Genomic DNA, 20,433 nt, shown 5'->3' with positions numbered 1-20,433 from the left:
CTACAAAAATCAAGCACAACTGAGGTGCGTTACGAGATCTAAATCTCAAGAGCCATCCTGCTCACATAACATCATCGCCACGCGGAACCTTAACACATAAGAATTTACCAAGCCATCCCACAACCCATACGGCGCAATACATCATTACCCGGAATAACTGATGACAAAATAACACCCCGACTGTTCCTCCATAGGGAACGCTCGCTGAAACGAACACAACTGGCCTGATATACAGCCCTGATCACATGTATAAATCCATTGATCTCAAGCCGATTTCTGATTGCACCCACTTGGCTAATCACCTTTCAAAGGTCTATAGTAACTCCCTTTTCCTCATAACACATAAGAACAACCGTCATAACCGGAGCAACCTCCTCGGTTCATAACCCAGTAAACAAAGTGCCCTCCAGGCATAATTTCTCTAATTTAGTGACATTACCACAATCCTCATACTTGGTCCATCTCTAGCCAATCAAGTGACTACATGTCACACTTATACAATCTTCCCGTGGGACACGCTCCCAAAATTTGCCGAAATAAATAGCGGGTTTGCCCGTCTAATCCACCGGACGCACTAACGCTGAAAAGCGATAAAAAATCCTTAACCTGGATGCAAAGCCTCTTTTACAAAACATCGATTTCAGGTGACAGTGAAGACAATACCGATTTACTCTAATCATTCAACCCTTTCCTCGCTCATCCGAGCCCGTGACATCCTTACCAGGACCCAACTGCAACCTTGATCCTCACTTCGAATTTCCATGCTACTCACTGCACCCAATGTGCCAACATACGATAGAACACAATTTTAACATTAACATTTTAACACTTCACCATATAAGAACCTTCTACTTAACTCACTTCTGGAGTACCATAGCAGCACACAGGCGAATTTTTCATAACCGTAGAATATGCAAATCTCTAAGTAGTGGTCTAAGCCACCATAGCCTCTTCCGGAATCTGCTTCCACACAACAAGCCATAACAATAGTAGGCCTCTGAATAACATCAATTGTGGCGGCTGACAAGCCTGATACGTACCATCACAAATCACTTACATAACCCGATCACGCTGCAGAAATTGACTGCCAACACCCATATGCCAAATTCAACTATGGCTAATCAACTACCTTCTTCCAACTTATCCTTGATTGCCTTAAAGATATTATTGATTTCTTCCAACACATAACATACTCCCTCTGCGCTCATCCTGAGCGACCTCGAATCACGAGACCATGCTGTCTCAAATCCCACGAACCATTTCATATCTCTCTAATGCTACATCTCAAGTTAAAATATCATAGAACGTTTTGAGTCTCCATTCGTAGGCTGCTGCAAGAGCTTGATTCTCAACTGCACCTATAGGCTCGAAATCATTAAGTATCATACTTCATCTTCTGAATTTCACTAGGATCGCTGCTGAGAGCCACCCGCTCTGACTCGGCCTCGAATATAACCAATTCCCTAAATTTTCTAGCACATGAGTGCCCCATTGGTGATGCACCTGGCAGAATCACTTCCCTTGAAACTCACACTTATACTAGGCATAAACCCTGAATCCTTTCTCCGATCTGAACATGAGCCAACAAGGCCAACCATGGCACACCTTCAACAATCCCTTTGCTCAATTCATCTCTTATGTTTTTTTCCCGTAGCTAGAATAACCCATCAACATACTAATAACCAGAAACCTTGCAAGTAATCAACTCTGCAACCCCATCACAAGCGGTGGGACTCTCCCACTTAGATTGAAGCCATAATTTCACCAATCTGGAACTCACTCGTCCTTTTTATCTCTTATTGACATAACCTTGCACAATCAACCGCCAAAATTCTCGAGATCTCTCTGTAAAACCCCCTTCTTATACTCTAAATCATCCACCACATTCGCACGATCGATCCTTTCGCTACATACCCAATAAGATTCTTCGCAAAAGCCTCACCAACCACGCGACTGCTAATCTACTCACTTGGCTAACCCACCTATAGAAGGCTCTCCCCGGCATCTTCCAACACTGCTGCACAGGGTACAATTACTACGACATCAATGACCCTTCCTGGGTCTGGGCTCACACTCCAGTTGCACAGGTCCATTTTACCCCTTGTGGACATCATTTACATGCGCGGCAACATCCTTCCAATTCCAAGTTATGCTGCATCCTTCTTCACTTAAGCCGCTCCTTTCCGTTGTATTAAATCTCCTGCCGCATGATAGCTCTTACTTCTAATCAATTCCGTAGGCCCCAATAGCCAAGCACCAATATTCCCAAATCACTCCAAACTCTCCTTAAGGTACGTGGTCCTTCCACTGCAAGCCCATATGCATCTCCGCCACTCTCCCACTTTGGCGGAGCTCATCCCCTTAAGCGACTACTTTAATCTTTGCTTCATATACCTGGCCTTTTAACAACTTAAAACTCCGCCTAACATTTTCCACAGGCCCTTCTCATCTTTTGCTGCTCAGTTGTTGCCTTAATAAAATTCATCTTCATAGAACTTAAATCCTCAATTTGCTACTAACTCCAAACCTTTCCGAAGGTCATCTTTCTCGAACCGTCAACATTAGAAATACTGATTCAATCCTGAACCACCGCATCTTGCGGTATCTGATAGTTGTATCTTCGATACTATTTCACAATACCTTGCCTCAAAGGCGAATTGTAGAAAATCATAACACCGACAAAATACGTCCAATTAGGACGACGGTACCCTAATATAGAAGAAAAATTTCACCACGCTTGCAATTACCAAGTCTCATTACTTCCACCAGTCCACCTGACCCTCTTTAGTTCGATTACCTTTCCCCCTGCCGGGGATAACGTACTGAATCTCTTGATTATGCACTGAGTAAACCTCCCTTGAAATCATTCACTGCCCTGATACGTGGGCAACACCCTACCATCATATTACTACTGCAGAATAGTCATTCATAAGCATTGCGGCAACTTGTGCCTCGCCTCAAACCCTCGAAAATACCGTTACTGGGCTAAAACAATAAAATATTCTTCTATAAGGCGACGACAATAATCTGATCAGCTATAGCGGGAGAAACATCCCGTATCACATCTGTAGTACCATTACAGTTCTTCAATTTTCGATTTAGAACAAGCGGTTCGCGTCGCATAGGATTGAGTAAGAAAGAAACAAAGTCATAAGCCTCTCATGAAATCGAATCGCACGATAAGGATTCAAGAAGGGAAGTGCTCCTAACAGTCTTGCAGCCTCCCGAGGATAAGAACAGACGTCTCCGTACCGATCCGCGAGACTCTACTAGACTTACTCATGACCCGTGAGACCCTGGGAACCTAGTGCTTTGATACCATGTTGTCACGACCCAAATCCGCTACGGGTCGTGATGGCGCCGGGCACCGTTGCCAGGCAAGCCAACTAAATCATCAATAAAATTCTCTTTTAATAACTTTGAAAATCCAGGAGTTTTACCTCCATTTTTCATATGTAGAACAATCTCTGTTTAAACTCAAAGGAAGAAATAATCATTAATACACACCTTTAAAAGAAAACCATCCCAGAACCCGGTGTCACAAGTGCATGAGCCACTACTGATAAGGAAAATAAAATACAATGTCTGTCCGAAATACAGTGGACAGAGGATAAATAAATGACATATTAGAAGGGAACTACACTAGCTGCGGGTCGTCTCGAACAATGCAACTCACCTAGTCCCCAAATCATCTGTGCTGCCACCTAATGCTAGATATACATGTGCAACAAAAATGCACAGAAGTGTAGTATGAGTACGAAATCAACGTGTACTCAGTGAGTATCCCGCCTAATCCCGAAGGGGTAGAGACGAGATGGCCAACTTCGACACTCACTAGAGGTCCATTAACAATATTCTATAAGTGTGAGAATGATCATGGATTTATATAGAAGTCCTAACTGTGAGACCAAATAACAGGTAAACACCTTCAACATTAATCGAGGCTTCCAAAGTCTATTCTTTATTATCTTATCAGTTCATATTAAGCCACGTAGGGCCAATTCCACGCTTACCATTTTCAAGTAACAAATAAACATGCACAAATCACACCGAGGCGACGGCCCGCTCAACCAGAAATGTAAACTGTGCACTGCCGAGGGTCGAGAGGCACGAACCATAGATGCAGCTATTTTCACCGAGGCGTTCGGCCCGTTCCATAAATAAACACATATCCTGCTCGCGAATCATCCATGCGATGCAAGCACACGTAAAGTACATGCTCAAGTAGGAAAATAAGAGCTCATCGAGGATAATCCTCCAAATAAACAACTTTTCTCTTTTTTTTTTTAACATTTTCGGGAAAATTACTATTAAACCTCTTTTAAAATTCCTTTACCAGTTCAAGGTGATCTAAACAATTCAAACTATCGACGAGTTCACAATAATCCAAATATAACATGCTTTCGAGTCCTAGACTACCCGGACAATAGCATAATAGTAGCTACGCACGGACTCTCGTCACCTCGTGCGTACGTAGCCCCCTACAAATAGGAGCACTTAATCAATTACTTCACCTATGGGGTAAATTCCCCCNATATATATATACATACACAATTTTAACTCACAAAGCTAAAAAATAGGCAATTGCACCTTCAGCAAGTAATAAAGGATTTTTGATGATAGGCTATAATTACGTATTTTAGTCGATTATTACACTCTAATTTACTGCACTTTAATTGAGTTTGAGCTTTAATCGCTAGTGTTTTGCACTAATGGTGTGTTTTATGCCTTGTAGGAGTGATTTCGAGCTATGTAGATGTTATGGAATGAATTCAAGTGATTTGGAGCTTTGAATTCTGAGTAAAAGCTCAAGGAATTAAGCCGGGATTGCGTTTGGGGGTCAACGGATGATGGTTAGAGCAAACGAAGACTCCAGTAGGCAGATTGCGCACTGTCTAGTAAAATACACATAACTTTTCGCTCAGAACTCCATTTGGGCTCCATAATATATAGTTGGAAAGCTAACTCAAAGGGCTACAACTTTCATGTTTTGTGTTTTTCAAAAGTCGGAACGGAACAGGGTGAAAAACGAGAAGACGCGGGAAGTCGCGCATAGTTCGCGCGTATTACAAGCCGAGGCAGAAAGGTGCCCGAAGAGGGCGCGCGAAGTCGCGCATCTCACCCGGGAAAAGTGTCCTTTTCACATTGGAGAAGGTATAATTGTTTGGGCCCAACCCTACTTGGTATATATACATAGGAGAACGTTTTTGAGAGCAATTTTTGACCAAGGAAGAGCACAGAGCCGCCGTGGAGGCCGGGTTTCATCTTTTCTTCCACCAACTTAGTCTTTTTATGTTTCTTTGTATGATTTGTTTTGCTACCATGTCTATGTGGAGCTAACTTCAAGTTCTAGGGTTGTGGTTCTTTCATGACTATTGTTATTCGAATATTGATTTTGATTCCTTAGTTTATCATATTAGTTTATTTATTCAATCCTGCACTTAATTATTTGGTTGCTTGATCACCAATCGAATACTATCTACGAATGTAGATTTGAACTCGAAAATGAGAATTCTAGATTGCATATAGGATTGAGTAGAGCAAGTTCTTGAACCTGCGCATCGGGAAACGGAATAGACATATACCTAATTGCCTTGCTCGGTTGATTTACAGGAATTATAAATGCATTCTTGTTGATTCTAACTCCATAGACATATAGGCGTTAGGTTAGCTTGAATAGGCGAGTAAGAACTCGACAGATTTTTATGAGCTATATTAACCCTGTCAACCAATAAACTAGATAAATTAGTTAGTCAATTCAATTGAAGACTACATTAGGAATGTTAGATAGCCCATAACCCTAGATCGTTTTCATTACATTGATATCATAAAAATATGCTCTTTCTCTCTGTTAAAAGTTCATTATTTGTTTTTATTTATTTTAATTAGTTTAGAATCAAATACTTCTAGGTTTAATTCTTGTTTAAATAATTAGGATAGTTTAATTTAGTTAATAGTTAATCACAAGTCCTCGTGGGATCGACATCCGACATTTAGTCACTTTATTACTTGACGATCACGTGCACTTGCGTGGGTGTTTTTGGTCGCAACAATTTTCAAGTTTTACTCTTCTTTATTTATCAATTTATATCAAGCCATGAAAGGCAATATCTTCATTTAAAATTTCTCATGCATCAATATACACAAATACCATGCGCAAATCGTGCCGAGGCGACGGCCCGCCCCAACAGAAAAGAAATGTGCACTTGCCGAGGGTCGACGGCGCGCTTATAGATGCATCTATTAATCTGCCGAGGCGTTCGGCCCGTTCCAAAATAAACACACAGATAGACAGTCAGTCAATAAGTCAATATGGAGCAATTATCCAAGAAAGGCCAACTCTCTTTAAATAATCTGAGGAAGCGAAGCTTAAGTCTTTTTAGAAATCCATTCATAAATTTTAATGTGTTTTAAGCAATTCAAACCCTCAAAGGGTTCGCAATTAATCCAAATATAACATGCTCAATCAATCAAGTAGGAACTTATCAGGGAGTGTTTATCGATATATATATATCAATTCCTCTTTTAGCAAAAATTTTACAAGCAAGGTTAAATCTCTTTAGAAATTCATTTACAAATTCCATGTGACACAAGCAATTTGAACTATCCAAGAATTTACAATTAATTCAAGTATTCATGCTTTTGGGTCCTAGCTACCCGGACAATAGCAAATAGTAGCTACGCACGGACTCTCGTCACCTCGTGCGTACGTAGCCCCCACAAATAGGAGCACATAACCAATTTAACTCCCCTATGGGGTAATTTCCCCCTCACAAGATTTGAAAGGAGACTCACCTCGCTCCGAAGACTCATAACCGACATTCTACATTCTGCCGAAGGCTTGAACCGACGCACAATGCACCAAACTAGCCAATTAACGACAAACTAATGAGAACATGCTCAAATACTTGTTAGAAATTCAAATTATACAGATTCCCAACTCCGCTCAGTGAAATGACCAAAATGCCCTCGGGTCCACGTGCCCGGAATCCGAAATTTTTCAAAGAAAAGGGTTACCCATGACCTTAGGAACTCAAATATATGATTTTCTCCTAATTCCATACTCAAATTCGTGGCTAAATTCCAAGAATACCATTTTCTAGGTTTCCACCAAAAACCTCCATTTTTACACTAATTTTCATGCTTAAATCCATACATAATTGTTGTATTTAACTCAAAAGTGATGGGATAACTTACCTTAACATAGATGACGAAGTTCTACTCTTGAAGCTCCCCAAAAATTGCCCAAGCCATGGAGAAATGGGAGAAATGAACTCAATCCCACGATTTAAAACAAGCTTCTGCCTCCAGCTATTTCCGCTTCAGCAGAACTATTACCGCTTCCGCGGTCCCGCTTTTGCGGACAGGGGGCTCTAGCCCATTTTCGCTTTTGCGGTCAGCCTACCGTTTCTGCGGACCCGCATCAGCGGAGCAGGGGCCGCTTCTGCGGTCCTGGCGGTCCTCACGCTCAACCGCTTCTGCGGCTTCTTCTTCGCTTCTGCGGGGCCGCTTCTGCGGTCCCTCTTGCGCAGAAGCGGAAATACCAGCAACCAGCAGCCTTTACTCTTCAAAAATCCCATTTTTGATCCGTTAACCACCCGGAATCCACCCGGGGCCCTCGGGACCCCAACCAAACATACCAACCAATCCCAAAACACATTACGGACTTGCTCGAGGCTTCAAATCATATGAAACAACGCTAAAATCATGAATTACACCCCAATTCAAGCTTTATGAACTTTGAACTTTCCAACTTCTACTTCCGATGTTTAAACCTATCAAATCATGTCGATTGACCTCAAATTTTGCACACAAGTCATATTTGGCATTACGGACCTACTGCAACTTCCGAAATCGGATTCCGACCCCGAAATCAAAAAGCCAACCTCCGGTCAAACTTCTCAAAAACCTTCAAATTTCCATCCTTAGCCAAATGGCTCCAAAATGTCCTACGGACCTTCGAATTCACTTCCGATCGCGCCCCCAAATCCAGAATCACCATACGATGCTATTTACAGTCTCGGAATTCCAAACGGACATCGATAACNATTGCACCTTCAACAAGTAATAAAGGATTTTCAAGTTTTACTCTTCTTTATTCATCAATTTACATCAATCTATGAAAGGCAATATCTTCATTTAAAATTTCTCATGCATCAATATACACAAATACAATGCGCAAATCATGCCGAGGCGACGGCCCACTCCAACAGAAAAGAAATGTGCACTTGCCGAGGGTCGACGGCGCGCCTATAGATGCATCTGTTAATCTGCCGAGGCGTTCGGCCCGTTCCAAAATAAACACACACAGATAGACAGTCAGTCAATAAGTCAACACGGAGCAATTGTCCAAGAAAGGCCAACCCTCTTTAAATAATCTGAGGAAGCGAAGCTTAAGTCTTTTAGAAATCCATTTATAAATGTAATGTGATTTAAGCAATTCAAACCCTCAAAGGGTTCACAATTAATCCAAATATAACATGCTCAATCAACCAAGTAAGAACTTATCAGGGAGTGTTTATCGATATATATATCAATTCCTCTTTTAAAAAAATTTTACAAGTAAGGTTAAATCTCTTTAGAAATTCAATTACAAATTCCATATGACACAAGCAATTTGAGCTATCCAAGAATTTACAATTAATTCAAGTATTCATGTTTCTGGGTCCTAGCTACCCGGACAATAGCAAATAGTAGCTACGCACGGACTCTCGTCACCTCGTGCGTACGTAGCCCCCACAAATAGGAGCACATAACCAATTTAACTCACCTATGGGGTAATTTCCCCCTCACAAGATTAGAAATGAGACTCACCTCGCTCCGAAGATCCATAACCGGCATTCTACATTCTTCCGAAGGCTTGAACCGACGCATAATGCCCCAAAACATAACATAGGTGACGAAGTTCCACTCTTGAAGCTCCCCAAAAATCGCCCAAGCCATGAAGAAATGGGAGAAATGAACTCAATCCCACGATTTAAAACAAGCTTCTGCCTCCAGCTATTTCCGCTTCTGCGGAAATATTACCGCTTCCTCGGTCCCGCTTTTGCGGACAAAACTCCGCTTTTGCGGACAGGGGGGGCTCCAGCCCATTTTCGCTTTTGCGGTCAGCCTACCGCTTCTGCGGACCAACATCAGAAGATCAGGGGCCGCTTCTGCGGTCCTGGCTGCCCTCACACTCAACCGCTTTTGCGTCTTCTTCTTCGCTTCTGCGGGGCCGCTTCTGCGGTCCCTCTTCCGCAGAAGCGGAAATACCAGCAACCAGCAGCCTTTGCTCTTCAAAAATCCCATTTTTGATCCGTTAACCACCCGGAATCCACCCGAGGCCCCCCGGGACCCCAACCAAACATACCAACCAATCCCAAAATACATTACGGACTTGCTCGAGGCTTCAAATCATATCAAACAACGCTAAAATCATGAATTACACCCCAATTCAAGCTTTATGAACTTTGAACTTTCCAACTTCTACTTCCGATGTTTAATCCTATCAATTCATGTCCGATTGACCTCAAATTTTGCACACATGTCATATTTGACTTTACGGACCTACTCCAACTTCCGGAACTGGATTCCGACCCCGATATCAAAAAGTCCACTTCCGGTCCAACTTCTCAAAAACCTTAAAATTTCTATCTTTAGCCAAATGGCTCCAAAATGACCTACGGACCTCCAAATTCACTTCCGATCGCGCTCCCAACTCCAGAATCACCATACGATGCTATTTACAGTCTCGGAATTCCAAACGGACATCGATAACTCTAAAATACACTTCGAACCAAACTTATGAAATTCCTTCTAAAATGCTAAATTCCACAATAGGCGCCAAAACACTCCCGGGTTATCCAAAACCCGAACCGGGCATATGCCCAAGTCCGAAATCATCATACGAACCTGCTGGAACCTTCGGATCCTGCTTCCGAGGTCGTTTACTCAAAAATCTAATCCTAGTTCATTCTTTCAACTGTAAGCTTCCCAAATGAGAATTCTCTTTCTAAATCAACTTTGAACTTCCCGGAACCTAATTTCGACCACGCGTACAAGTCGTAATACTCGAAATGAAGCTGTTCATGGCCTCCGACTGCTGAACGGAGCGCTAGGACTCAAAACGACCGGTCGGGTCGTTACATATATATCCAAATTGTTGTGGTTGGGGGTGTAGTTATCACGTGCCGTATATGTCTTGTTTTTTTTTTTGTAAAGTTGTTGTGCTTCTCGGTTGTTCCGTGATTCTCTTGTTGCCGTGTATTCACACTCTTGGTGGTAGAAATCCTTGTTATTGGGTTGTTGAATTGTTATTGTTGTTGTTGTTGATTTTAATCTATGCCGGGTTATTGATATGCTGAGGAGGAATAAGGGAGAACTGATGCTGTCCGGTGGGATCGGGTTGCACGCCGCAACAAGGAGTAATAAGGGTGGACAGGTGGGATCGGGTTGCACGCTGCAACAGGATGAATAAGGGCGATATATATATTGAGGAGTAATAAGGGTGGACTGGTGGGATCGGGTTGTACGCCGCAACAAGGAGTAATAAGGGTGAATGATCATATTGTTACTGATATGGTGATATATATATATATATATACACACACACACACACACACACACACACACACACACATATATATATATACTATTTACTCTTATTGTAATTGTTAAGGAGGAATAAGGGAGGATTGGTGGGATCGGGTTGCACGCCGTAACAAATATATATTATTTACTTTTATTGTTAATTGTTAAGGAGGAATAAGGGAGGATTGGTGGGATCGGGATGCGCGCCGCACCAATAGATATATGTGTTTATGTATTCCTCTTGACTGTACAAGTTCTTCGGTGGTTTTACATTTCATCTAGGATTTGGTTATAGCTGAATACTGAGAAGACCCTGGTCCACTTTTTTTAAAACTTTGACGATTTGTATTTTGGGTTTCATTGGGTTTTGAGGGTCGGTTATTGGCATTGAGTTGTTGACTTGCCGTTGTTACTTAAATTCTTTCTCTGAAACTATTATTCCGGTGAATTAGTATTTAATATAAATTTACTACGTTGAATCATTTCCTCCGGACCCGATAAGTTATTAGTAATATTGTGATTAGAAATAAAGTAATTAGTACTACATTGCTACAAATGGCTTCCAAATTTGAACCCACCGTGTATATGTATACACCTTTCAAAATTCACAATTTCTATAAATGTTATGGTATATATCAATTAGTTTCTCGATTAATTTTTCCTTAACCCAATGATGTTGAATCTTACTTAAAAGGGAATTTCTACTAAGTTTTAATTTCATGTAAAATCCTATATTAAATGTAATAGTTCATTCGGGGTTGTATTTTATTTAAAAGGCTATTTTCTTATTCAAATGATTTCTATAAATAACTTCATCTTTTCTTGTTGAATTCTAAATTGGTTTAGAAGTCGTAATCTACTTATTGTTATGTAAATGAGACTCCTTGAGCATCTTTATTGCATTGGTTTTGGACCCTATGTATATGAGGATGATGTTAATTAAAGTGAGATAAGGATATGTGGGCACAAGGTGCCATGTGTACTAAAGGTGTGGAACGTGATATTATTACATGAGATACTGAGCATTGAGATGGTCGGAATTGTGTATTAGAAATGATGTGAATTATTGAGTTGGCATCGCTTCCTTTGTTTGAACGTATTCTGACTTGCCTGTGTTCCGGTTATGTTAGTATTAATTTACTTGATTATCGTTCATTACTATCCACGTTTCCCTTTATTATCTCTACTATTTGTAGTTGGATTATCCCTGCTATTGTTATTACTTTGTTAATTTTACCTTGATAGTTCATTACTATATCCTGTTCAATTTATTTGACTAGTAGGTGTCTTGACTGTTCCTCGTCACTATCCCACCGAGGTTAGTCTTGATACTTACTGGGCACCCCGTGGTGTGCTCATACTACGCTTCTGTACATTTTTGTGTACCGGTCCAGGTATTTGGTCGTTAGTAGTTGTGCGGATCATCGTGCTGGAGACTCAAGGTAAACCTGCTACTGCGTTCGCAGGCCTCGGAGTCACCTTCGTTTGTATTTGCTTTCATTTGTTCCTTCTTGTTCCGAAACAGTGTTGTATTTATTTTGTATAACTACTCTTAGAAAGGCTTATGACTTGTACCACCGATTTTGGGAATTGTAAGTGTTCAAAGTTATATAATTTGAAGTTAGTGAATATTCATATTATTTCTGTTATTGTTCGGCTTACCTAGTTTAGAGACTAGATTCCATCACGACTCCTTCGGAGGGATTTTGGGTCGTGACACTTTCCCCTCGTGAAGCTAGGGCAGAAGCTCAAACAAAACAGAAGCACGATAGGGATGGTGGTGAAGCCTTGACGTCTGTTAAATCTGTAAAACGGAAGGGCAAAGAAATTGCTTCTGATCATGATTTTGTCGAAGAAGAAGCTATCACGAAAGGTTCAATAAAAAAGCAGAGTTTCTCCTAATGTTAAACCTTCAAAAAAGAAGAAGGTTAAAAAGTCAGCTAAAAATGTACCCCAACAGTCATTGGAGAAGGTACAATTTCAGTAGTTTCAATTTTTGTTTTTGTTTTTTGTAAAGCTAAAAAACTTGTTCTCCTTCTCGTGAACATACATAATTTTCGTGTGTTTGTATTTGTAGATATTTTGTCTATATTATGTAGATTTGTTGTAGGTTAACGAATTTTCTTCATGTGTTGTCTTCTTGTAGATATTTTGTAGTATACATGTAGTTATATTGTTATCTGGTTTTGAAACAAGTTTATTAACTTGTTGTTTCTTTTACTGCAGAATCAAAAGTTTTTTGCACCGCATGATTTTGATTAATGCATCACCAGGTTCCAGACATTATGCGACGCTACTATTCCTGGCCAAATCAAGGATTTACTGTCTGAAAAAGGGTTGAAGTTGTTCAAGAAGACATATTTTAGGTATTTGCTTCCCTTGCGAAAAATATATATCCAAAATCAAGCAATTCACCTTTTTATGAAGTACTAATTGAATGCATCTGGTTCCGACTTTTTTACAGTAGAGATAAAGGGTGAGAGGTTGAATTTTGGATTGAGAGAGTTTGCCCCGATTAGTGGCCTTAGATGTTTTACATAAGTGGCGGACTTTGGTTACACAACTACGTATGACAGTAACATAATGAAGAGCTATTTCCCAAACAAGGAAAAAGTTGAGAGGTCATACTTGAAACAAATTGTAACCAGCCGTAGTTGGGTCAACGATGAGGATGCAGTCAAGCTATGTATTCTCTATCTCATCGAATTCTTCATATGTCCTTCAGACAAAGAGAATTTAGGTTTTATAGACAATTTTAGGTTCTACTTGGTGGACTCGGGGCAGTATGCGAACTACATGGGGTATCCAATCTTATACATATTTGCTTGAGTCTGTTAGGCACAAGCTCAACCCTTCTGCATTTTTATCTCATTCGAGCTTTCGCACTTGCTATGCAAATATGGTTGTATGAGTGTTGCTCTACGGTCAACATGGATATAGCTACAAGATTTGCTAATTCGATCCCCCGCGTACTGAACTGGACAGCAGTAAGGACAAGATATGGTTATCTGCATTGGAAGATAGAATGATCAAACAATCATGGATCAAGGTCAATGATTTTCACTTCTGCGCACACAATTTAATACAATTTATCTACAGAATCAATACATATTATGAGTAGGTCTCTCACATTTTTCTCCACTCAGTTCACCAACATAATTGAAGACCAGAAGAGCTTTCAAGAATGAACTTTCCAGATAAAGTTGAATACATCCTTGTAGAAGATGAAACTAAGTTCGAGCATCCGACAAATTCTCCATCTCCATCCGGTCATAAGCAGACAATTGGAAAAGATGACAAGAAAGACATTCTGAAACAAATTAAAAAATTAAAAAAAAATGTTGATAAGGTAACATCTATACATAAATCCTAGATGGTTTCTTTAATTTATAATGCAAATTATTTCGTTAACTCTTTCTATTTAATATGTAGGTGGGTTCAAACCTTGAAACTTTCAAGAAAGATGTTTTTAAAGAACTAGGTAGCATTCGACTGCTACTCAAAGATTCAATCAAGGCTGTTTTAGAGGCGATAAACACTCAAAAGGATAACATTGATGCTAAGGTTTCATTCAAAATATAGTCATTTTAGACAACAATTTTTACAGTTTCTAAGTATCTATTTTCATTCATAAAAGTATATAGCCTAATAAATTATGCTTGCAGTTTACTGGCAGTTCTACGGAAAATGATGAACATTGTAAAGAAAAGAACAATCAACACATTCCGGACAGTAGTGCTAAACAAGTGTTGGCCAGCAGTAGTAAAAAAGGTCTACATTATCTTTACATTATATCTATATTATATCTACATATATCCGAAATTACTAACAACAAATCTACATTATATTTCTAATGATTCTCTTAGATACAGGACACCTGAATGATATTCAAATTGAGGAGAATGTTCTTGTAGGTGTTGATTTGTCTTCCAAATTTGAAGGGGCATTTGATGAAGAAAATGCAGGTGTAATTTAGTACATGTTATCAACATATTTCATAATTTTCATATCAAATGCAGGACAACATTTCTGTAAATTTACTATACTTTCACTACAATTCATTTATATTTTTGTTAATGTTTCCGACAAATTATCTACAAATTAATTAAGTTGCGCATATTTATTGTAACAGAGAAGGAAATTATGCATGTAGATTCTCCAAAACAGGAAGTTAATATTGGCATTCCAGGAGAGCATTTAGATAAGGAGACAACAAAAATTCAATCTCCCATTCAACAAGAAAACGTTATACAACCAGGAGACGATTGCTGTGAACATTTTAGTGGTATTATATGTTACATTACAGTTGTATGGAAAAAAGGTTTTGACAATTTGTTTCAATTTTCCATAAAGAACTGATGTAACATGTCTTCTTATTCTTTTGTTTTAAATTTTGAAGGTGAACCAACCAACTACATTAATGTAGGTGATTCAGATGACTGCAGATCTGAAAAAAAGGAAGTAACACTTGATGATTTTGAGTTGCCAGAAAACTTCTCCTAGATTGTTAAGTTTGGCGAGCCTATCCAAGATAACACAACCCCTGCTTTACAAGGAAGAACATGCCAGATCCCCCTTTCTCCCTTTTTACAGTTCTGGGGGGAGCACTTCAGGAGGACTTCCAATTTTCCTCATCAAGCATCCATTTACTGGTTATTGGCGACGATGTTGATCGTGACTTGTTGGAAGAATTCAATAAGTGGTTATACTCTGGCACCGACATGGTGTCAAAGAGGTTAGATTATACAAGTTTTGATATTGTCGAGTTCATACAATTTTTTGATTTCGAGTTGAATCTACATATTTATTGTAATTGCTATGTGTTTAAATAGGAGGAAAGCGCCTTATTCTGTAAAAGATAACCAGCTTAAGCCATGGTATGATCTTGGAGTGGAGAAAGTTGATAAGAAGGAGTGGTTTTACACTTTAGCACATCCCGAACAAGTCCTCATCGACACGATAAACACATACCCTGGCAGAATGTAATGATTAGCTGTAGTGTTCTATTATTCGAGAATATTGTAGTTTTTTTGTTTAAAAAGTGTAGTTAATTTGTTTGAAGCATTAAGAAATAATGAACTCTATTTTTTTGCAACACATTGATGTTATTTTATACCATTTGAGGAAGAGAGAAAAGTATGGTCCTGTGAACAAAACCCGGTTTACAACCACTTACTGTATTTTCAAGACTAGAATTGAACAAATTTATCAAAGATACATTAATACTCCTGACGATAAGAAGCTTGCTGTTGTCAAACCCCAGGACGTCATATCAGAATACAAATTGGGATACAGGCTACTTGTAAATGTTGCATGGGATCAAGTTGATTTTGTGATTATGCCCATAAACATTGTGGAAAAATTTTATTGGTTGTTGGTTGCGTTTGACATTACCGAAAGGGTTCTATATGTTTATGATTATATGGTCTCTTCACACAATCACATCCTTGTTGAATCTGTTGTCAACAAATTTGCAACTATGATCCCCCTATACTTGTCCTGCACCGGCTTCTATGGCAAGCGTCCATACATCAACTACAAGAACACAAAGGCATACATTGAAAAAGGTGTTACTGACCCTCTTGACATTCAGTGGTTGGTCGGTGAGATGCCCCAGCAAAAAGAGGGATCCCTGTATGAAAAAGGTATTTTTTCTTCTATTTATTTAATAGATTTTATTCAACCACAGAATGCTAAATCTTTTCCCCTAATTTCTTTTTGCAGCGACTTTGGTGTATACGTTGCGTCATTTGCTGAATATGTCAGCATTAGAGAGCTATCGATTTCAAAGAAAGACCTTTCTGATATTGATCTACATCGTAGACGCTATGGAGCTCTACTTTGGGATTATGCTAGGAAAAAGCAAGAGATTGGTGCAATTAGCGAGAGTGAGGTGACTGGTAGATTAGCAAGAAGAAAAGGTGCACCGGCTGCGAATGAGAGAACACAAGTCGGGAAGAAGAAGAAGAAGAATTAGTTTCCCTATTCTGTAGAAAATTTGTAGTTAAAATATGTACGTGTAGTGGTTTTGTAGTAAAGTTGTAGACAAGTTGTTAACGTACAACAAGTCAGTTGAAACATATTTGTAGCAGATTTGTGCTAAAATTGTTTTACCTTTTGTTTTGTTATTTTGTCCAGGAAACTACTACTTTAAATCGAAAACACTATGGAGAGCCTTTTTTGGTTCAAAATTGTCAGTACTTTATTCTACTACTTTTGTTTTGTGTTGTTACCCTTCGTTTCATTATTTTTAGCATTTAATTTCCTAACAATTTTACTACATTTATGATGTTTCATTATGTATTAAGTCAGTGGGCTGGGGAGATATTGATGTCCCTAGGGTGCGTATATGCAGATGTTCCACATCTGATTAGTCTGTCTAAGAGTGCTGCAACACTTGCCGATTTTACAGTTGAGTTTTGTGAAACTGGGAATGTTGTTTCCATTCTCTTACTGTTGCTGTGATGAATCCACCCTAAGGATGTTGGCTCAAGAAATGTAGTTCAACAAAAAAAAAACTACAAACCAATTGCATTAAGAGTTGAAAACATTTCATTATAGGAGATAGTCTATATTCAATTTATGAACAGAATTACAACTCAACTCTAACTCTCCAGAACACCCTCAATACAATCTATCAAAAAATTGTAGTTACTTTATCAATTTTTATTTCCTTTTAGGTGCATTCTTACAAGATCTTTTGTTATGCCCTTCTAGTCCACAGTTTCCACATGAAACCTTGTACTTCTTTGATTTTACTTCATCAAATGGTTTGTATCTTTCTTTTTGAGGTCTCCCTGCCTGTCTTTTCCCAGTTGGTGGCTTTACAACTTCTTCGGCTACATGTTATGGCATATTCCATTTGCTTTCGTTAGGCAGCGGGTCTACTGGTGTTTCATAAGTCTTCAAAAGACTCCCCCTCGTGTAATAAGGAGAACAATAGTTTTCATAAGACTCATCCCTGTACCTCAAGGCCGCCAAAGCAGTGGACAATGAAGTTCGTCAAGCTGGAACTGCCCACAACTACATCTCTTGTTTTGAAGGCAAATAATAAAGCGCTTCACACCGTCTAGCACTGTATGGATGCGATCTGTTGAAGCCCTCACCTACAAATTCATTAAAAGAAAACAACTAATTGTCAGCAATATGTACAAAATAACTACAATTTTACAGCAAGTTATCTACAATTAGCATTATATATTTAGTTTGATGGAGTTGTTGATCTGATGTTACTGGATATAGCTTACTCTCATCTTCTACGATAATGTCCTGTTGTCCTCCAACTCTTTGTTGTATTTTTTCCCAAGGTATGTGAATGTACCCTTTGCTTTCAATAACTTTTCATTATTCCAACTTTCAAGAAGAGTCCTCATGTACTCTAATAGGTCTATTATGGGCAGCTCTCTTGCATCTTTTGTTACCGCATTCAATGACTCTGCAATATTTGACGTCATCGTCCATGTTCTGTTCACCGTAGCATGTACCCGAGACCATCTGTGATAGCCAATATCGTATAGGTATGCTTTAACACGCACGTAGATCTCTTCAATCTTTGACATTCTTTCATTAAATTCATCAATTGTGTATGATCGTGCCGTGGCAAAGTACAATTCGCTTAACTTTAGATGACTCTTCTTAAACTCTGACCTTACATTTGTCCAAATATGCCACATGCAAGCATAATGTGGCATTCCGGTATAAACAGTAGATGTTGCCTTCAAGATACTCTCATTCCGGTCCGAAACAACACACATATTTGGTTTTTCACCATACGCATCTTTGAATTGCTTAAAAAACCAATTCCATGCTGCGTCATTTTCTGAATCAACAACAGCGTATGCCAATGGTAATATGCTACCTACCACACAGGTGGCAAAAAGAAAATCAATTGCTGTAATAAAATTTGATAGTATAAAAAGTACACAATGAAACAACTTTACAATAATATTTCTACAATGAATCTACAATACTTGTTGCATCCATTGTGCTGGCTGTTAACATCATTCCCCTGTATGTCGACTTCAAGAAGGTGCCATCAACTACCACAACTGGCCTACAATACTCCCAACCCTTGATGGACGTACCAAGCACAACAAATGCGTACAAGAAACAATCATCTTCAGTATTCTTCAAATTAACTACCGTCCTCGGATAAGTCTTCTCCAGAATATACAAATAACTTGGCAAGCGACTATAGGAATCAGCAGGGTGACCTCTCAAAAATTCCAAAGCCTTTTCCTTTGCTCTCCAAGCTGGCATGTACGTTAAGTTCACACCATGATCCGACAACATGTCAATTTGTATGTCTTTTGGTGTGTATATTGTCTTAGGATCCGTATATTTTGGCATCACCATGCTGCCAACTACCATGGCAGTTGCTTTGCGTTGTATGTGTGTATTGTCCATCAAAGAGCATGTGTTCAAGCTGTTGAATTTTTGAACCTTGAACAATTCTGATTCGTTTATGTTGGTTGAATTGAACTGCCATGTACAGTTGTCCCCAACACAAACCAGGCAGTAGCTACAGGAAAAAAAACAAGTTAAAATTGTTTTAAAAATTTAGCTACAAAATAATAGGCTGTGTAAGCACAAAAATCTTATATTAAACAATTTATTTACAAAAAAAACTATAAATTTATTAACAATTATATACAAAGAAAGTACTACCTATAAATAAAAGAATACCAAACAACTACAAAATAAACACAAATATGAATTTGACAATTGAACTGTTCCTACCTTCTTGCGCTAGACCTCTTCACCCTAAATTGGAACTTATTCATTACATAATAGTGCTTCATTGCATTGACAATTGTTTGCTTGTCTTTGTAGACTTGGCCTACTTCAATAACATTTGGTGTATGTTCTGTTATGATGTTACTTTCATATTCCACAATCAACGGAGATGTTGGCCTATCGATCAACAACACTGTTCCAGATGAACTTGCACTCATTTAAAGTATATACAATTCATAAATATATTGTAGCTAATTTGTAGTAAAATTGTGCAACAATTGAAATTCAATACTTCAAAAGTTATAACAGTTGAACTACATTTGTTAGTTGTATCATTGTAGATATTGTGTAGAATAATCGTAGAAAATAATAAACTGACAAAACATCACCACTGAAAATACATAGCAAACCTGCAATTGTGCTCGTATTAGAGATACTGCCTTCCAAACCGAAATCACGCACTATTATACACTACGGATACATTCCTAAGCTTTTGTTTTCATTTTTGGTCTCCATGTATACTCGAACTCCCATATCGTTCCTAATTTCCATTGGAGGACAACGTTCATTGACAATGTATTTGATTTCGATGATTTTCTCAGAGGTATTGATCATTAGATGCTCTGCAATTGCAGAATTCAATTGATTGTAATTTGAATCCTTGCTGACTACAATTCCATCAACATTAAAATCGCTGTACCTCCCAAAGCTATCCCAATGACCATTTAGCTGAAGCATAACAGCTAATTTGTCATTATATCACGAAATTCAATACGATTGAAGATAATCGTTTGCAATTTTTTTCCGCCGATTTTCCTTTCTAATTTTGAAACCAGAGGAGATAGAGAAAATCAGAGTATTAAACTTGATTGTGCAACATTGATGAGAGTAAATCGGCGTAATAACAGGCTTAATTAAATTGCGAAGATTGCGTAAGTTCGAAGAATCCTCTGTGATCCCAATTTCCCGCGTCTAAAAAAGGAGGGACAATGGAGAAAGGATTCTACTTTAAATAAATGTATATATATTTTGTAGACTAAACATGGGTAGTGTCACAACCCGGACTTTCCACCCTCGGGAGTCGTGATGGCGCCTACTCGTGAAAGCTAGGCAAGCCGAGTATTA

General features: G+C 38.9%; 1 protein-coding gene across 1 annotated transcript; it reads right to left on the bottom strand.

Moving 5' to 3' along the window:
• Positions 17,541–19,526, bottom strand: LOC109233907. The gene is made up of 4 exons (XM_019399760.1): positions 19,312–19,526; positions 18,543–19,093; positions 17,994–18,430; positions 17,541–17,678 (listed from the first exon to the last, which is right to left on the bottom strand). The coding sequence occupies exons 1-4, from the start codon at positions 19,524–19,526 to the stop codon at positions 17,541–17,543; spliced, it is 1,341 nt and encodes a 446-aa protein (XP_019255305.1).

The sequence above is a fragment of the Nicotiana attenuata genome, chromosome 1 (assembly GCF_001879085.1).
Source record: "Nicotiana attenuata strain UT chromosome 1, NIATTr2, whole genome shotgun sequence".
Lineage (NCBI taxonomy): Eukaryota > Viridiplantae > Streptophyta > Magnoliopsida > Solanales > Solanaceae > Nicotiana > Nicotiana attenuata.
This window is presented reverse-complemented; position numbering and strand designations above follow the sequence as displayed.